This window comes from Cariama cristata, unplaced genomic scaffold (assembly GCF_000690535.1).
Source record: "Cariama cristata isolate BGI_N322 unplaced genomic scaffold, ASM69053v1 scaffold13256, whole genome shotgun sequence".
In the NCBI taxonomy this organism is placed as follows: Eukaryota; Metazoa; Chordata; class Aves; order Cariamiformes; family Cariamidae; genus Cariama; species Cariama cristata.
In genome coordinates this window covers 84,493-100,984 of record NW_009621665.1, presented here as the reverse complement: position 1 = coordinate 100,984, position 16,492 = coordinate 84,493, and the positions used below count along the sequence as shown (strand labels likewise).

Here is a 16,492-nt window from a genome sequence, read left to right as displayed (position 1 = left end):
GCTGGGGAGCTGAGCTTTCAAATACACTGGACATGTTTTAAAGACTGAGTAATGTTTCAAAACTCATGAAGAGACTCCACCACTAAATAAAGAGGCTGCCAGTGAAAGACTGATGTGCTATCAAGAGTAAGAATAGTAATAGTACAAAAGCTGGCCTATAGTACATGCTCATATTTATCGTAATGAATATTCTACTTCTGTGGAATGAGAAACTAAACTGTAGGTGTCATCCTGTGGCAGGTACCAAGTAACAGATAATGGTAAATATGCTAAATACTGTAATGAGTTCATTTCCACTGTTCTTGCAAAACACTCGTGTTGGATTTTTTAGATATGATCCTTTAATTCATCAACCACATATAGCAATGAGTTATGAAATACTTTCAAATATTGCTAGTAAACAATTTTCTTTATCAAATTAATTCAGAGGGCATGAAGGAAGAACCTGAAGTGCTGTTTGAGGAACTGCTTGAGAGGGCCAAAGCTGGAGAACCAAAAGCACAAACAGAGGTAATTTTGTACACTCTTTGTCCAGTTCTATTTGCTCTTAATTCCAAAAATAGCCCTGCCTGCTGTAAAACTATTCTCTCTTCTTTAGTTGAACTGTACTGTTTTGGTCTTAAACTGTTCAAAGAAAGGTGATGCTGGATGGTTTCTCTGCCTTGAGAAAAGTTACTTGCTAGGGAGTGTCACTGGCTTCAGGTCCAACTCTTGAGTGAGCCTTTAGGATGCATGTGAAAGGGGAGGGTAGGCTGAGAGCATAGAGAAGGTATGGAACAGCATTTGCCTTTTTTTCTTTTTTTTTTTTTTTTTTAAAGCATCTGCCAAAGAGTTACTTGTGGAGGTCTGCAGATAGGGACTATTAAATGCTGTTGATTCAGCACTGCACCCACCACGTACAAAGATATGAGGACTCTTAGGCTGGACTCTATGGAAGAAACTGCCATTGAGGTGCTTTAGCAGGAATAGAGGTTGGCTGATATTTTGCACTTATACCATTTCTCTGTTGAATTAACACATCTTAGAAAAGAAGACCCTCCTTGTTTATTGAAATTAGCTATGTTTAGTTATGTAATGACAGATAGAATTTAATTAATAATGGCAGTTCTGTTGCTGTATGTGTTAGCACTTTAGGTGTCCCTTAGGTTTTAGAAAAATTGTACTAGTTTTCCTCTGCATTCCACTGTATTAGTCTAATATATATAGCTTACAATTGTTTAGAAGGGGTTTAAGTCATGTTTAACTTGGTTAGTGTTTTACTTGAACATTCTTTTCCAGCTTCAACTTTGATGGCAAAAGGGAGTAGTTATGGTCTCCTGTATGCTTGTTGGTGGTTTGGGTTTTTTGCCCAAAGATCACTACTCTTTTTGCAAATAAAAATAAAAGCTGGAAATGGGAAAGAAATCCTTTTAAAGCTGGTAAAATATGGCAATGCCAGGGCCCTCCCCACTCCATCTCAAATTGTTTGAGGGGCAGGCTGTCCTTGGAGTTGTAACCCAAGACAGTAACAAATTCCTCACCTTTAAAACAGCTGGTGACTTTGTGGAGGATGAAGCTTTAGCCTTGAGGGAATCACTGCTGTAAAATCCATGTTTGGCTCTCTTCCTCCACATGAAAGAAAGCAAACCCCATAAATAGTCTTTCAGGAGATAACTTCCAGCTGAGTAAGAAATACCTTATGTAATCTAAGCCTATGATGTGTGCATATGTATTTATATAAATAATAATGTTTTTTATCCTTCTCAATTCATTCCACCTTCACGCCCTTCCTTTAGCTCTTTAACTGTGTATGCTTTCTATTCCCCCACAATAATAGGATTCTTGTCATAAAGAGACCAGCATACAATTTTGCTTCAGTATGCACTCAGGATGAACTGACTGCCTGAAAAGGAACTCCAAATACCATTATTTCTTCTCTATGCAATCGAATTTCTTGTGACTTGTGGAGAAGGAATTAACTTTTAGTTTTTAAAACCCTAAAAAAGATGTATTTCTTCTCTGTTGTTGAATACATCCCTTTAGAATCAGTTAGAAAAATCTATTTTTATTTCTTACTTTTGTAGGAGTACGAATGAGAAGCTGAGGTGGCACTGTTGTGCTGTTTGCTAATAATTACAAAGTCAAACACAAGAAATCACTCAGTTCACTGGTTGTAGTTATTACTATGAGTTTATTAAAAAATAACCCTGCAATGACTACGGAAATAAATGCACTCTGAGTGACTGTCAGCCTGTATTACTGTAGCTTTATGTAGTTTCTTTATTGAGAAATAACTGTACAGCAATTATGTAAATGAGACACCCACGGCTGGATTTTCTGTAATGGAGAAAAGGCAGCTCTGTGTCTTTAACCAGAGGATCTCTGCAAGGGGACTGCTTGAGATAACCGCCTCGGTTAGCAAAGCCCACAGGTGAGAGCAACCTTTGGACAAGTACAGTATGAAAACCTGTGTTAAGCTGTTACCATGACTTCATTTCACAGTTTTAGCTCATAGGAAAGAGAGAATCCCTGATTGTTTAAATGACAGATCTGAGATTAACACCTGTTCACATCGGTTCTTCCTCCTTTGGGTGCTGCGGGCCAGAGCTTTGCATCCATCATTCCATGTAGGAGATCTGCTGTGACAGTGAAAGGTGGCTCTTGCACTGGGCTTGTTCGGAGACCTGGTAGACCTTCCAGTAGTATTTCATGGAAAGCCTTGATATTTGTTATGGGGCTCGGAGGTGGGTTTTTTTGCTGCCAAAACTTTTAACATACACAAAAGTTTGTAATTTTATAATCAAAATAAAGGGAAAGTATTTTCTGGTTGTTCAGATTTTGGGGATGAGTTCTGTAGGTTTTTTTGGAGAGGGTTGATGTTTAAATCTTAATGCTGAACTTAAAAAAAAAAAAAAAATATCCCCCCACTAAACCTCACCTCCAAAAAAACCCAAAACATCCCCTCCCCCCAAAAAAACCACAAACAGCAAAACAAACAAATGCAAAACAATTTTAAAAAAATAAAAAATCACAAGCAAGCCAAAAAACACTTCCATCATAAAACAGGTGTTAGGCTATTGTTTTGCTTGTGCACTAGCCTTATGCAATATGACTAATTCCAAAATCTGCTAGTTCAGGTTGCAATACAAGAGATCCTTATAAACTTAAAACAGTTGCATCATTAAGTGCTACTACTCTTGAAAGTTTGCTCAAAATCTCAATGGCTATAAATATAAACATGCTCAAGAAACAGCTGTTCTTGTCAGAGGATGTTTACCACGTAACTTGTTCAAGAAATTATTTTCTGAAATAAATAGCCGAAGGTACATCTGCAGTTGGGTGATAAATTACCAGGCAATTGCTGAAATCTTTCTTTTTTTCTTTTTTCCCATCTCATATACTCTCTCCTTGGCCTGCCACTATATCTGTGCACTGCCTGTTGAACTCTGTCATGACTTTATAATCAGTGTTTAGTTCTGACATTACTTAGTCCGTTTTTTTTCTTATTTCTGTATAATTTTGGATAGCTTCACTGTATGTGCTATGGGTTTAATCACTCTGATGTCTACCCGGTAACTATCTATGTAGAAGTTGTTGGAGCCCTCTCTTAGGTGTATGAAACCAGTTGAAAGGCTGGACACCTAACCTTTACTGGAAGAAAATTATTTTTTTTATTATATCAGTGTGTTTATTCTACATGGGAATAATGTGAATTATTAATGCTTCAAAGGTATTTCTTTAGTCGCCTTTAGTGGTAATAGCAAAGGCAAAGTTTTGAAGAAACTGTCAGACAGGGTTTTTTTAGGAGGTAATACTGTGGACTTATGGAGCTATATTCTTAAGATATCGCGTTAATTACTCCTAGAATGTAACTAGCATAACAGTAGGGAGAGAAGGGAGTGCAGTAAACGAAAAAAAAGCGTTTCCTAGATTCTCCAGGCCTGCAGATAAAATGTCCAGTCCTTTTGGCCACATTCTGCTGTTAAATGTTTTGTTGCCTTGTGGTATGATAAGCAGAAGTGTTTCATGCTATCCATAAACATTTTTACTAGAGTATTATTGTATATTTCAGTTTTATAGAAGGAAAAAAAAGATTTTTTTTTTTTCTTATCTGTAAAACAGTAATATAAGCAATTGCTTGATAATTTCTGTAATCCTGAATAGGAGGGTTTTTACAGACTATTTTACTGAATTTGCTTGATGCTTAAGCAGTAGTAGTTTTATTCCGTTCACTAATTAATCATGAGTTTGCTTTGACCTTCAGTGGCTAAACTGCTATGAGCCAGGGATTTCACTGCTGAAGCCTCCTTTCATGTCAAGGCCCTTTGTAAATAACTTCATTTGAATTTCTAAATGTCATTGGCACCAGGTTATTACGCTTAATTTTTGTGTTTCTAAAACAAGGCTAGCAGTGTTGTCTGACCATTGTTATAGGAGGAAAAGAATTCAAGAAAACTTTTAGAATTCATGAAAACTTTTAACACCAGGAACACCTGATCCTGTTAGATGCCCGAAGACCAGCAGCAACCAATTCATTGACCTGGACAAATGTGTTGCGATTCCTTCTTGCTTCCAGTTCTGAAAACTGATCTTTCCCTGCAGAAGATCGACTTACAGCTATGTTCTTTAATGCTAGGAGCAAATGTTTTGACCTTTTGTTCAGAGAGAATTTATTCTAACTGAGTTCCAGGGGGTGGGAGGAGAGAGGCAGAGAGTAGAGTATACTTCAGTAATTGAAGGAATTCTGTTCCCTATTTATTCTAGGTGGGGAAACACTTCTTAAGATTAGCAGAAGAGGAGGATGAAGAACTTAACAATTGTAGTGCGGTTGACTGGTTCATCCTTGCTGCTAAGCAAGGTCGAAGAGAAGCTGTCAAACTGTTGCGTAGATGCCTGGCAGACAGAAGAGGTATGAGTTCTCTGAGACTTTTTGCTTGCGCTTCCCACTTTATCTGAAGTAATACTACATTCATTTTAACACTGAAAAGAGGGGTTAAAATACGATAGGAATGGTCATGGCAAAATTATGTGAGTAGTTGCCGACAGCCTGTTCAAATATGTAATTTAAAAAGCATTAATTACTGATACTGCTCATAAAAGCATTTATATTAAGTATTTGCTTGAATTCCTTCATGGATTCATACTTCTTGTTCTCCTCCCCATCTTTCATTGAAGCTTCCTTCCTTTGACTGTGAAGGTCATATATAACCACACACCACCTACATATCTGCTGTTGTTTCATTCTTTTGCCCCTCTCCAACCTCTCTCCTAATTGGTCTTCTTCACTGTCTTCTCTCACTGTAAGATTCACATCTTCCTTCATGCCACTTCTCATGCTTGGAATGGTCTCCGCTTGTCTGCCAACTGTCTGAACTCTTATTTACAGAAAACAAAACAAAACAACTTTCATTAAATTCTTGCTGCTTTTTACATGTCACCCATGCATATCTGCACCACCTTTTGCCTGAACTGCTGCACTTCACAAGTTGAAGCAAGACATAAGGATAATGCGTGTCTTTGAAGTACAGTTTAAACTTAAGCAATGGGCACAGAAGAGCATTTGGGTAATTTACTTAGATGGTCAAGACGTGAATGGAACTTGAAGTTTCAGACTGAACTGAGAAAAATAAATTGTAGGCAAATCTGTCATTTCTGCATGGGTGTGGGATAATTGTAATGTATTTTTCTTTTCTTGAGGCATCACTTCTGAGAATGAGCAAGAAGTAAAAAAGTTATCATCTGAGACTGACTTGGAGAGAGCTGTGAGGAAAGCTGCCTTAGTCATGTATTGGAAATTAAACCCCCAAAAGAAGAAGCAATTAGCAGTTTCTGAACTACTGGAAAATGTTGGGCAAGTTGACAATGCAGGTTTGTTTATGAACAGACTTATGGTATTGAAAAAATACAGACATACAGGCAGAATACAGCTAGAAACTTAAAGGGCTTTGTAAACGATCAGGCATGAGATAACGGTATATGTATGATCTACTTAAGAAAAAGTAACAGTGTTAACAACTCTATCTTTTAATAATTGTGCTCTCTGAACCAATAAAGTTAGTTCATAAAGGCGTGCCAACTCTTCCTGTAGGTTGTGCTTCAGTTAAGCACTCATTCGAGTGATCAAATATTAAAAATATCTTTATTTGGCACTCACTGTCCTTGGAAAATAAATCTTTTATGGCTTTACCGTGTTTGATTTTTTTTTTAAATTATTTTATTTTTAGTTTTTGGGTTTTTTTTGTTTAACAGTCATCCTGATGATATCTTCTGGATACTTCAATTTACAAACGCAGTCTTCAAGACACCTGGCTCACTCTGCTGTTACAGCAGTATATGTTAGCTATGTCAATGCTGTTCCATTTTCTAATACAATAATAGGAATATAGAAAGCTGTATAGCCACTTCTTACCTGTTTTATATGTATGTTTGTCTTTTCCTGACTTTGAGAAAGTACCATTCTCCAGATATTGCAGCTTGAAGAACATTCCAGTTATTGTTTGATCACTTTAATTGACTGCTTTGACTTTCCATAAACTTCTGTTATTGAACCAGATGGTGAGAAGCAACCTGGCCCAGTCCCAAAGTCGGTGCAGAAGCAGAGAAGAATGCTGGAGCGATTAGTGAGCAGTGAATGTGAGTGCATGCTGCTGCTTTCGATCTTTGCCTGTGGTTTTGGTTTCTATTTGTTTTGCTAAGCAATTTTGTGCTGCCAGAATAAGAACGTATAGCAAGTTTGGATTGCTATGAACTGATAGTGTCAGTCTATTATATGTGCAAGGTGAATAACTGATCTGCATGTGAACTCAAAGAAGACATCACCATTACAGTCAACTTGTCAGTGATTAGTATACTAAGAGGAGTTTGCATGTCATTTGTTATTTTTATATTCTTGCTCTTTCGGCACTTACGAGTCTATTCCTCAAAAAAAATTTTTGCATTTTCAATAATTGTTTTTTAGTTCTAAGCTGTAGTGAGCTTTCTGATTACAATAAGGGAATTAATTATGCAACCATTTAATGCAAACAGATCCCTCATTCTATTTGCCTTACTTCCGTTTGCCATTCCCTTATAATTAATGTTTGTCTTTTCATATTTGTTCAAGAATTAATATAGGAAAGATGCACCAAGATATTTCTTTCATGACTTAGGAGCAGCTTAGTTCATGTAGTGGGGAGAATTAAACCACTCAACAGACGCAGGGTCAGACTTGTAGACCCTAATCTGTGAGTTTTGTAAGGTATGGTGGGCTGGGGGGTTGGAATTCAAATAAAGTTCTCCCTAGCCTTGCATATCTCAGAAATGCTGATATGCTGCTGAGCCCTCAGGAGGAAAGTCAAATTGTTGAATTAAGAAAATGAATTATAAAACAATGCAACATGCAGTTTTTCCAAGAACATTATCTAACATAAGGTTCGATTAATTGTTGTTGGGAGAATCTCACTTTCCTGAAATGTAGTAGGTCTTATGAAATAGTTCATGTGCAATCTAGATCAGTTCTTGAGGAGCACTTCTAAATGTAGCAAAGCATATTACTTATTAATACATCTATAGTTGAGAATACGTGTAACTAAAGTCTCATATGTGGATTAGTGAGCTAAATCTGGGGGTTTGCAGGTTTGAACTCCTTGAAAGATTAGATTTACACTTCGTTAGTCAGTTTGGCCTTCACCTTCAAGGATGTGTTCATTACGCAGGTGACTTCTGAAGATAACATTCCTAGGAAGAGTGGAGCGTTTCAGTTTTACGTTAAATTTCACAGAAGTAAAAGAGGAGGAGGGACGTGCACCTGTGTATATAAGTAAGGGAGCAGGTGACAGGAGAAATGGTATTTTGGAGGTCGAGCTTCTGGTTATATCAAAACTTCCATGAGAATAGGTCAGCTGTTCTTGTGACTTGTTTGCAACCTCTGGAAAGCTAGAAATAGTCCTTCAAGGATAAGACTGTTGTATTTCATTGTCCGGTCATCGTAGTGTAATGCAGATGTGTCTGGGTTCATTGGAACTATGTTGCGTTGGTGCTTAGTGGACGACACTAGTGTTCTTTCCATCCCTTAGCTGAACTGTCACATGCTGATTGTGAGTGCAAAGCCAGTCATTTTGTTCTGGATTTTTCAGTAATTCAAAAAGTGTCAGAAAAGAAACTGGCAATTTTTTTTTTTTGGAAGGCTTAAATAGCAGATAAAATAACAGGAGAGTAAATGAACCTACATGTAAGTGTAGGCAGAAATTGATGTGCGTATTTTTCTTTTTCTACGGCAGATGGGGGAGGCAGGGGAATTTGTCATAACCAAATTGAAGAAAAAAAATAATCTATGAATAATAAAGTAGAATCTACAACATACGCTTTTTATATCAATTTAAGAGACACTTGGGTGACAAAATACTAATAACATTTAAAAACGAAAAGTTTTCATCAAACACTTGAAGTAGGAGTTAAGCTGTTACCTCTTCTCTAGAGAGCTTTTATCTTTTCACGGGTGAACAAGACAGCTGTGACTCTCCAGCATTTACTTCTGTGATCCACTGAGTTTCTCAATTTATCTTGCCAGCACGAGAGTCTTCCTTCAGTTTTAGAACATTGCCAATACTTTGAAGATGATTTTAAGCCAGATATGTGTTTGCAGATATCTGATCTGGGCTGTCCTTAATGGTGATATAAACAGATTAGAGCTGATATTGTCAATGGACAGCTGTTGTGTGCCTGAGAATATACATGTCATTGCATTTGATAGGCCATCTATACATAACAAGTTAATAACTCCTTCCCTTTGATGAAATTCTGACCATGTCTGCTTGCTGATTCCATGCCAGAAAGACTATCTTACCACTGTATATTTAGTCCCAACAGGAGAATAAATTTAAATGACACATTTGGTATTAGCCTTGATCTGAACCCCACCAAGACAGCTAAAGAGTCTCGCTGATTTCTTTGTGCAAGCAACGTTGCCTTACAGTCTGTGAATTATAAGAATAGTTAGCAAAAATAAATCCTTTCTTGTTTCTTGGGAAGCATGCCAGATGGTGTTTTGTGGGACATACGGGTTCATGCAATGGGGGGGAGTAAAACTCCAAGCAAAAGGCAACGTCTGTGTTGTGAGATTAAAACAAAAGATAGACTGTGAGCTGCTGTTTTTCTATTGAACTCTTTTAAACTCTTTTAACACCCCTCTTCCTATAGCAGGTATCTTGACACAAATACTTTATTTAGTTCTGTATCTACAATGTTTTCAATACTAAATACTGATATATATAATTTCTATAAACGTAGCATTTTTTTAAATTAAAAAACTAATAGGCTCAAACTCACTGATCCTTTGATTTTAAATTTAGTGAAGCAGTTCAGTTTTCTGTCTGTTTAAAATGTCAAACTAGTATGCAGCAGGCCAGCTTTCATGTCTTTGTATCAGCTGACTAGCTAAACTTACAGTGTAGGAGGTGTGTTACAGATTTTTGTCATTCAAAAGTCTTTCATACCTACAGCAATGTCATTTGCTTTAATGTATGGAAAAAAGTTGCTGTTAATTATCCTCCTTTACAAACGACATCAAGCTTGTCTAGCATAGAAACTGACTAATCCACGGTAATGTAAGGAACTGGCTGTGAGAAGAGTTTGTAGTGTATAAATCATCTTCTGTCTTGCAGCATCCCTAGAGTTTTCGGAAGTAACCTTTTGCCTCCCTTCTACTCACAGGAGTAGATAAGGACCTTCCAGGGCAGAGTGATAAATTTTGTTGTTGTGTACAACTGCACAAAGTATATTTTGTTGATGGCTTTTGAGGGAGGCCCTTTGTATAGCCACATAGCATATTAAATTAATACACTGCAAGTAATCTATATTTAGTCTTGTAGATATGAATAATTGGGTATTTCCAATAATTATATGTCTGTAACTTCTGAACTCAGAAAGATGATTGTTAAATGCCAAATCAGAAGTCATTTTTTCAGTTAATAATGTACAGATAATTCATTGCTGTTCCTGAACAATTCTTTCTTTTCAATGTGGCAGTTAGTTAAAGATTTCTCTCAAGCAGCTACCAAAGATAAAATAGCTTATGATTTAAAACTGTGACCTAATCCAGTAAGTCTTTTTTTCCTTGGAATACTTGCAGATAAGCTACGTTCATTTACTCTGTTCTCCTGCTTACTGGTATAATAAACTTACCTGCTGGTTTGACAAGACTTAAAGTAGTCGTCTATTGCAGGCACAAGCAGCTTGTTGTTTTCAGCACAGATCTCAGAACAAGTTGCAAGGTTAGCCTGTGTTATCAGTAGTTCAGTTTTTGAAGCCCAGAGTAGATCTTCTTTAATACAAGGAAAGAAAATTAATATTCCAACTCATAATCAGTACAGTGTTGTAATGATACTATTTACTCAAAGTCTTCATTTTACCTTTTAGCTAAAAAATTTATTGCTTTGGATGACTTTGTTGAAATTACCAAGAAGTATGCAAAGGGAATCATCCCATCTAACCTGATTATGCAAGAAGAGGAAGATGATGAATTGGCAGGGAAGACTCCTGAAGAGTTACCCCTGCGACTGAAGGTAAAAAGCCAATACTGAGCAGGTTATGTTGAAGGGCTCTTAACTTACACATTTCAGACAAGATAGAGGTGACTTGCACTTGACTCTGAAAGCTGATGTTTAGTCTATACAGATCAGTACAAGAATTGTTGCTGTAATTTCTTTTTGGACTTGACTTCATGTACGTGTTTACAATTTCATAATAGGAGTCATATATTTAAGAGAAAGGGATAATGTTTTTTCCTGGAAGAGGGCAATCTACCTTCATTACATCTCAGTGAGGATTTAAATGTCCCCATCATAACTGCCATATTTTTATTACAGATGTTATTATATGCTTCATATCTTTCTTATTTAAACAGGAGCAAGCAGATGGGAAAAATTATCCATAGCCTTGAGGTGTGCAAAGGTTCTATTATGAAGGAATTCAAGAATGGTGGAACTTGCTGTTAGTGGTTTTCTATGCTGATACTTCTCTAGGTGGTGAAAGGAGAAGGGAAAAATAAGGTGTATGCCTTCCATACTGGTATAAATTTCAAGCAAGATAGGGAGTTTCTAGCTGCTGCTGTGAGAGGTTTTGTTGTAATTGTAATTTTGCTGTCCATTATCATATGGTGGGGTGAAAAAAAAACAAAAGGGGGGCTGAGGTGTATCTCTTTCCAATCTTTTGAATAACTGATATTCTGAAAGAGATGCATTTACAAAGAACAGGGATACCTTTGTTAATAAATAAGCTTATGCCCAAGTCATTGTGTGTGTTGCCCCAGTTCATCGCAATGCATAGATCTTTGCTGAAGTTTTCTTGGCCTTTCCCTTGAACTAATTAACATAAAAGCATAAGTTCTGGGAAAGCATAAAAAGTATCTTTTTATGGGGGAAGGAAGATTGTTTGCAGCATCTAATGTGCAGATGCAATATTTGAATATGTGTTTGAAAACTTGTGTACCTTTTTATTGATCCCATGTAAAGTGTGTGGTTGGTCATAGGGAGAGGATTCAATCCAGCAGTTCCGCTGTCTGGTGACTGAGTTGGAAAAAGTCACGTAAGATAGGTAGAATTTTAAGATCCTGTACAGTTACTGTTGTGGAGCTAAAAGAATCCCTAAATGTGTAGTAATTATACTTAAAGATATTTCTGCTGCTTCCAAACCCACTTTTGACAGCTGCATCCCTAGATGCTTGGGAATAATTGTTTTAAAGATAAACCACGGCTGTAAAGACTTCCTGTAAGTGCATATGAATCATATACACTACTTCCTGTAGGGTATATGCATATCACAATGTACAGCGTAATCCTTGCAGAACAGTGGTAGGGTTAACTGCTTTAAAGCTACAGTACTCACAGCTCCGGTAACGACCTAAGATAGTGCAGGACTGCAGCCATGTAGTTTGTCTTCAGTATGAAGTTAGCAGGGCAGAATATTTAACTAGGAAGCCATTTAATTATGTATGTCAAAGGTAATGAAATACATCTTTCCTGAAATCAAAGTCGCCTCTGAGCTTCATTTGACTGAATTAATCAAAATAGAGCTAATAATCTCAGACAAAGTATTCTCATTTTATTGGCAACATTCATCTGAAATATAAATCTCTTCATATTTGCTGAGGTTAGACAACTGACTGCTACTACTTCAGCTAAGAATCTGTGATGTAAAGATACAAAACTGCTCATAAATAAAATGTTTCTTTCTCTTTTTCCAGGTTGTAAAATATCCGCTGCATGCCATTATGGAAATTAAAGAATACCTTATAGATATTGCATCAAAGGCAGGAATTCATTGGCTCTCTACCATTGTTCCAACACACCATATCAATGCTCTCATCTTTTTCTTCATCATCAGTAATCTGACAATTGATTTTTTTGCCTTCATTATTCCGTTAGTCATATTCTATTTGTCCTTCATTTCTATGGTTATTTGCACACTGAAAGTTTTTCAGGACAGTAAGGCTTGGGAAAATTTCCGTGCTTTGACTGACTTACTGCTTCGTTTTGAACCAAACTTAGATGTTGAGCAAGCTGAGGTGAACTTTGGATGGAATCACTTAGAGCCATACATTTATTTTTTACTCTCGGTATTCTTTGTCATTTTTTCCTTCCCTATAGCAAGCAAAGACTGTATACCATGCTCAGAGTTAGCTACCATCTCAGTTTTCTTCACAGTGACAAGTTATATGAGTTTAAGCACGTGTGCAGAACCTTACACGCGAAGAGCATTAATGACTGAGGTAGCAGCAGGTTGCTTATCCCTATTGCAGGTATTACCTGGGAATTTTGGCTACTTGAAATTCTTAGGTAAAACCTTCTTTACTGTTCCTGTGGGCCATTTCTTTGTGATGAATGTAAGCATCCCATGCCTTCTGTTTTTGTACTTGTTCTATCTTTTCTTTAGAATGGCACAACTACGGAATTTTAAAGGCACCTACTGCTACCTGGTCCCATATCTAGTCTGCTTCATGTGGTGTGAACTCTCTGTGGTCATTCTGCGGGAGTCCTCTGGCATTGGGCTTGTTCGTGCATCAATTGGTTATTTTCTGTTTCTCTTTGCACTCCCAGTGCTAGGGGTAGGCATTGCACTAATGTGTCTTATCCATTTCATTAAGTGGTTTGTGTCTCTGGAGCTCATGAAAATTGTAGTGACTCTGGTTTTGTGTACTTCTTCCGATGGTGGACAAAAGTTAACTTCTCTGTAGTTGAAATGGTTAAATCCCTCACTCGAAGCTCGATTGTGAAACTCATTCTGGTGTGGATTACAGCTGTAGTGTTGTTCTGTTGGTTCTATGTGTATCGATCAGAGGGAATGAAAGTTTACAACTCCACCTTGACATGGAATCAGTATGCTTTCCTCTGCGGACCTCGGTCGTGGAAGGAGACTAACATGGCACGTACTCAGATTTTATGCAGTCACCTGGAAGGACACAGAGTGACATGGACTGGGCGGTTCAAATATGTGCGTGTGACAGAAATCGACAATAGTGCAGAATCTGCAATAAATATGCTTCCACTTTTTATTGGCGATTGGATGAGATGCTTGTATGGTGAAACCTACCCTCTTTGTGACCCCAAAAATGTTACACTGGAGGAGGAAGAATTGTGTCGTCTCAAGTATTTGACAAAGCATAACTGCCACATGAAAATGTTTGATCGGTACAAATTTGAAATAACTGTGGGCATGCCTTTCAGTAGCAAAAATGGAACCAAGTCTATAGAGGAGGATGATATAACCAAAGATATTGTGCTGAAGGCAAGCAATGAGTTTAAAAAAGTGTTATTGAACTTGAGGCAAGGAAGTATAATTGAATTCAGCACAATTCTGGAGGGTCGTCTTGGCAGTAAATGGCCTGTCTTTGAACTGAAAGCAATCACTTGCTTGAATTGCATGTCTAAACTCTTACCTGCAGGGAGGCATGTGAAAATAGAGCATGACTGGAGGAGCACAGTGCATAAAGCCATTAAATTTGCTTTTGATTTTTTCTTCTTCCCATTCCTGTCAGCTGCATAATGAGCTCTCATATAGGTTCAGTAGTCTCTTCAGTGTATGCTGTATTTACAGTACCAAAGGTTTGGCTTCTTAAAAGGTGAAAAAAAAAAACAAACCAACCCACACCTTGCTGTAGCAATGCTCAAAATGTATGCTGGTGTAGAGCACTGGTTGAGTTTTGTAAGTGTACACACTGTATCCTGACTTTAAACCCTGTATGACTGAAGTAATATATACTAGTTTAATATTATAAATGAATGCAGGGGATTGCTGCTGACTAACTGCATGCAGACTATTTTGTCCAAAATGGATATATATTTGCCTGTGGTACGACACTAGATACATTCACTTGCTCGATGTTAAAAGCACTTTACTCTTTAAATATTCATAACGTGCCCATTTGTATTTTCACAGGTATGATTTAGAATAGGTGGCTGACAACAGCTTGTGTTGCATACATTGCTTCTATTTATTTGGTGTTTTCTAGAAAAAATTGATCTTATCGTCAGTACCTGGTGGTGATATCTGTGTACAGAACTCATTGTTTCACTAGTTGTCCAGAAGATAGCAACTTTAATGTTTTTTGAAAGGGCACACCATTTCACATGCCAGCACGGTTGTAAAAAGTCCTCAAGCTTCCATTTTGTATTAAATACTCTGTACAAAATATGCTATTTGTTCTGGTTGGTTATGATAGCTACATATATGACACTAAAGTATAATCCATGCTGGTCTGTGAAGGACAAACACCAGAGAGTAAGGCTGGTATTGAGATGGTACCAGTAACAGACAAGCCAAAGCAACTGAAAATAGTCCCTAAAAGTCTACAGTGGAAACTGAAATAGAATGTTTGTTTAATGATTTGTATTGTGCAAATAAACATAAAATACAAACTTGCATTAAATGGGTACATCATTTGTGCATTATGCTTTGGCATTGTGAGCAGTTGTTTATGTTGCACTGATAACAGCTTTCACTGAAAAATACAGTTTAGAATGTTTGAAATATTCTGGTGTGAGATACTTGAAGTTGTACTTCACATTATTTAAAGCTATCGGTAAAATCTGAGTACGCCAGGTGAAGATTTTGTAGCTGTGAAATCTGCATGTACTGCTTACCCCTGCTTTCATTGTGACTTACTACCTATATTGACCACTGGATAACTGTATTTCACAGATACATCATGCTATTTCCCTGACTACTCCGCTGATCCTTCATTAGATTCTTTTTTGCCTTTGCATATCAGTCATCAACGGGGCTGGGGAGAAATGTTATCAGTGAAAACTCTTGATAGAGAAGGGGAAATTTTGGGGAAAATGAGGCATTTGACTGCACTCCAACTATCAGGACCCTCTTGAACATCACCCTGGGCTGCAGTTGGGAAGAAGCCAAAGGCACCTACGGGCGTGCTGCCCAGTTCCCAAGCAGTGAGCCAAGCCTGATGTTGCAGAGCAGAAGCCCCCGCCATCCAAAGCCACGTAGTCATGTTTGAGCCCATCAGAAAATCTTTGAAGTAGAATCATGTCTTCTGGGTGCTTCTAGTTTTGAAAGCTGGCAGTCATCTCTCTGTTTCCATCTGGGGAAAAGAAATGGTGTAAGGTGGCAGGTAAATGCAAATTTTGACATAGTTTTGCTTACCTGGTCCCATTTTGGCTGGAAATAAGCCAAACTTATCCCTTTCTCCTCCTTTGTTAGAATATATATAGGCTCTTTTTAAATATCTAAACATTTTTCCTGGCTCTGAAATTTAAGCACTAAAGATGCAGATTTTTTTTTTTTCCTTATATACATGTAATTGTGACATTTCTATCCATATGTTTGTCAGGAGGAAAAAGGCAGCAGTCTTAGTATTCAGAACTAATGTTAAAAATTATTCTGTTTTTAGCTGTTACTCTTTGTAAGGGTGTCAGTTTGCTGACTTACCTTCTTCAAAATGCACCACAGTATTATGTACCCTGAAAAGGACAAACTGACTGAAGTCAGATGTGGGATTTCTTGCAAGAAGAGAGAGAGAGAGAGAGAGAGAATTTTATTGATTTCTTTGGAAAGAGTTGCTTTTTAAGACAAGTCAAAAGGGTTAATCCAGGTACCTCAGTTCCCACCTGTAAGATATCATGAAGCTTAACTTGTACGACTCTGAGACTTCTAGTTCCACCTTTTCTGAGGAAATTCTGTGGGGATATTGGCATATAACTGTAACTACATTTGTAAACTTAAAATTATTAGCTAAAACTCTAGTTCCTTGGAGGGGTGGAGCTCCCTCAATGGTATTGATACCAGTATTGGTCAGATTCCAAGATATACAATTCCCCTTTATGCACTTACATGAAAAACAACCCCTGAATTAGCTCAATCCTGGGAAAAATAATTCATGTGCTCTGTTGTGACAGGTTGATGGGGGCAGCTGAATTTGTCAGATGCTTCTTTCCACCAGAGGTGGCAAGATTTGAACACTAGCACATAGGGGGGCATTTTCCATATGTTTTCAGCTCTTCTGTGTATCTGAAAGGGAAAG

At 37.5% G+C, this 16,492-nt stretch overlaps 1 protein-coding gene across 1 annotated transcript; it reads left to right on the top strand.

Annotated features, from left to right (window-relative positions):
• Positions 1 to 432: 432 nt before the first annotated feature.
• WFS1 (Wolfram syndrome 1 (wolframin)) lies at positions 433 to 13,998 on the top strand. The gene is given in 7 exon segments (XM_009702060.1): positions 433 to 510; positions 4,744 to 4,888; positions 5,677 to 5,847; positions 6,532 to 6,612; positions 10,375 to 10,520; positions 12,200 to 13,148; positions 13,151 to 13,998. Coding segments are annotated over 7 exon segments (2,418 nt in total).
• The last annotated feature ends 2,494 nt before the right edge of the window (positions 13,999 to 16,492 follow it).